This window comes from Naegleria gruberi (genome assembly GCF_000004985.1).
Source record: "Naegleria gruberi genomic scaffold NAEGRscaffold_225, whole genome shotgun sequence".
NCBI lineage: Eukaryota > Heterolobosea > Eutetramitea > Acrasida > Naegleriidae > Naegleria > Naegleria gruberi.
Genome location: NW_003163120.1, coordinates 7,465 through 8,928, shown reverse-complemented (window position 1 = coordinate 8,928; position 1,464 = coordinate 7,465). Strand labels below are relative to the sequence as shown.

At 31.7% G+C, this 1,464-nt stretch overlaps 1 protein-coding gene across 1 annotated transcript; it reads left to right on the top strand.

Annotated features, from left to right (window-relative positions):
• Positions 1-215: 215 nt before the first annotated feature.
• NAEGRDRAFT_76618 (uncharacterized protein) lies at positions 216-761 on the top strand (the record flags this gene model as incomplete). The annotated part of the gene is made up of 1 exon (XM_002668424.1): positions 216-761. The coding sequence occupies one exon, from the start codon at positions 216-218 to the stop codon at positions 759-761; it is 546 nt and encodes a 181-aa protein (XP_002668470.1).
• Positions 762-1,464: the final 703 nt, after the last annotated feature.

The window sequence follows — 1,464 nt, the reverse complement described above, 5'->3', positions numbered from 1 at the left end:
TTTTTTATGCTCCAATCGTTCACCTGTTGATTGGTTGAGTTTCTTTAATTGTATTGTTTGCATTGATTCGTGTTAATGTTTGTACTGACTCGTTCACAAAAGGAACATTTGAGAGAGATTGTAAGCCATGCTTTGTGCTCAAGATAGTAAGTCATAGTATCGAATAAAGTATCCCACAGAAAATCCAACACAAGGCTCAGAAAAAAAACGAACAAATGCCAAGTGGGTTGAGCAGGAAAATCCCTTCAAAATTGAGAAAACAAATCGACCACGATAAATTCAAACAATTTTACTTTGTTATGGTGCCAAATAGTAAACTAAACAAAACTAAATGTAGAGATGAAATTAGTAGGAATGAAGAATATACAGTAATGGATTTTAATACAATTCAGAGGTCAAATAGTGAAATGATGTCAAGTAAAATTATTGAATCTTTGTTTCATTTTCATGTTTCAGAGAAAACTGATACAGAAAATGAAACGAATGGAATGAAGGTTTCTAATAGCGAAGGTAGTGTTTTGAATACCATTGTTCATCCAAAGGAAAGTACGGACAGTAATAATGGTTGTAGATATAATTTCCAATCAATGTGTTTCCCACATTCAATTTTGACTAATCAGCAATCTGAAACAAGATCAGAATCATCATCATTACTAAATTCAAAATTAATGCTCTCCTTAGATTATGAAGGAATTGTTGAACTATTAACTGATGAACAATCTCCATATTATCAAATGTTGAAAAAACCAATATTTTGGTAATAAATGTTTAACCGAAATGTACAAAATAGAATTTCTTAATAACGTTTGTTGGCCAACAGTTGAAAGTTGTGAAATCTCTTTCCATAACACTATGGTATCTCAAGCCTAAATAGACCTGCCAAGTAATCATTTATTTCATGATTTTCGTAAAGATACCTCTTGGCAATTTGAGAAGAACTTGATATACAATCATGATTGCTCTCTTTTGTTGAGGAGATAATAATGCCTTGTTCAGTATCCAAGTCCATTTTGATTTCATGAATTTCTGTAACAAATCGCACTGACCAATAAAATAACTATTCTGCGGATTTGACAAGTTGAAACTGGAATAGTAAATATTAAAGTGGTAGAACTCATCACCAACTCTCTATTCAGATACAGTATTTCAAAAAAAAAACAAGTCAATTGTTCAGTTGCTGAAATGTTGATGTTACCCTCTCCATTTAATATTCATTGTGGAATAGTCTCTCCATCATCAATGTCATCCTCCTCCTCTTCTATCAATACCAGTAACAATGAATTGCCAAGTTTAAATCTTGATATTGTTGATTTTATGCAGAGTTGGAAAATATTACAGACTATCAAACAAGTTCATCACCAACAAGATGACAGCTTTGTTTTTCATTCAGATGAACTAGTGAAAGATCAACAATTAATTAGTTCCTCATTAGTAGTATTAAACAATTCTGATCACAATGAGGCA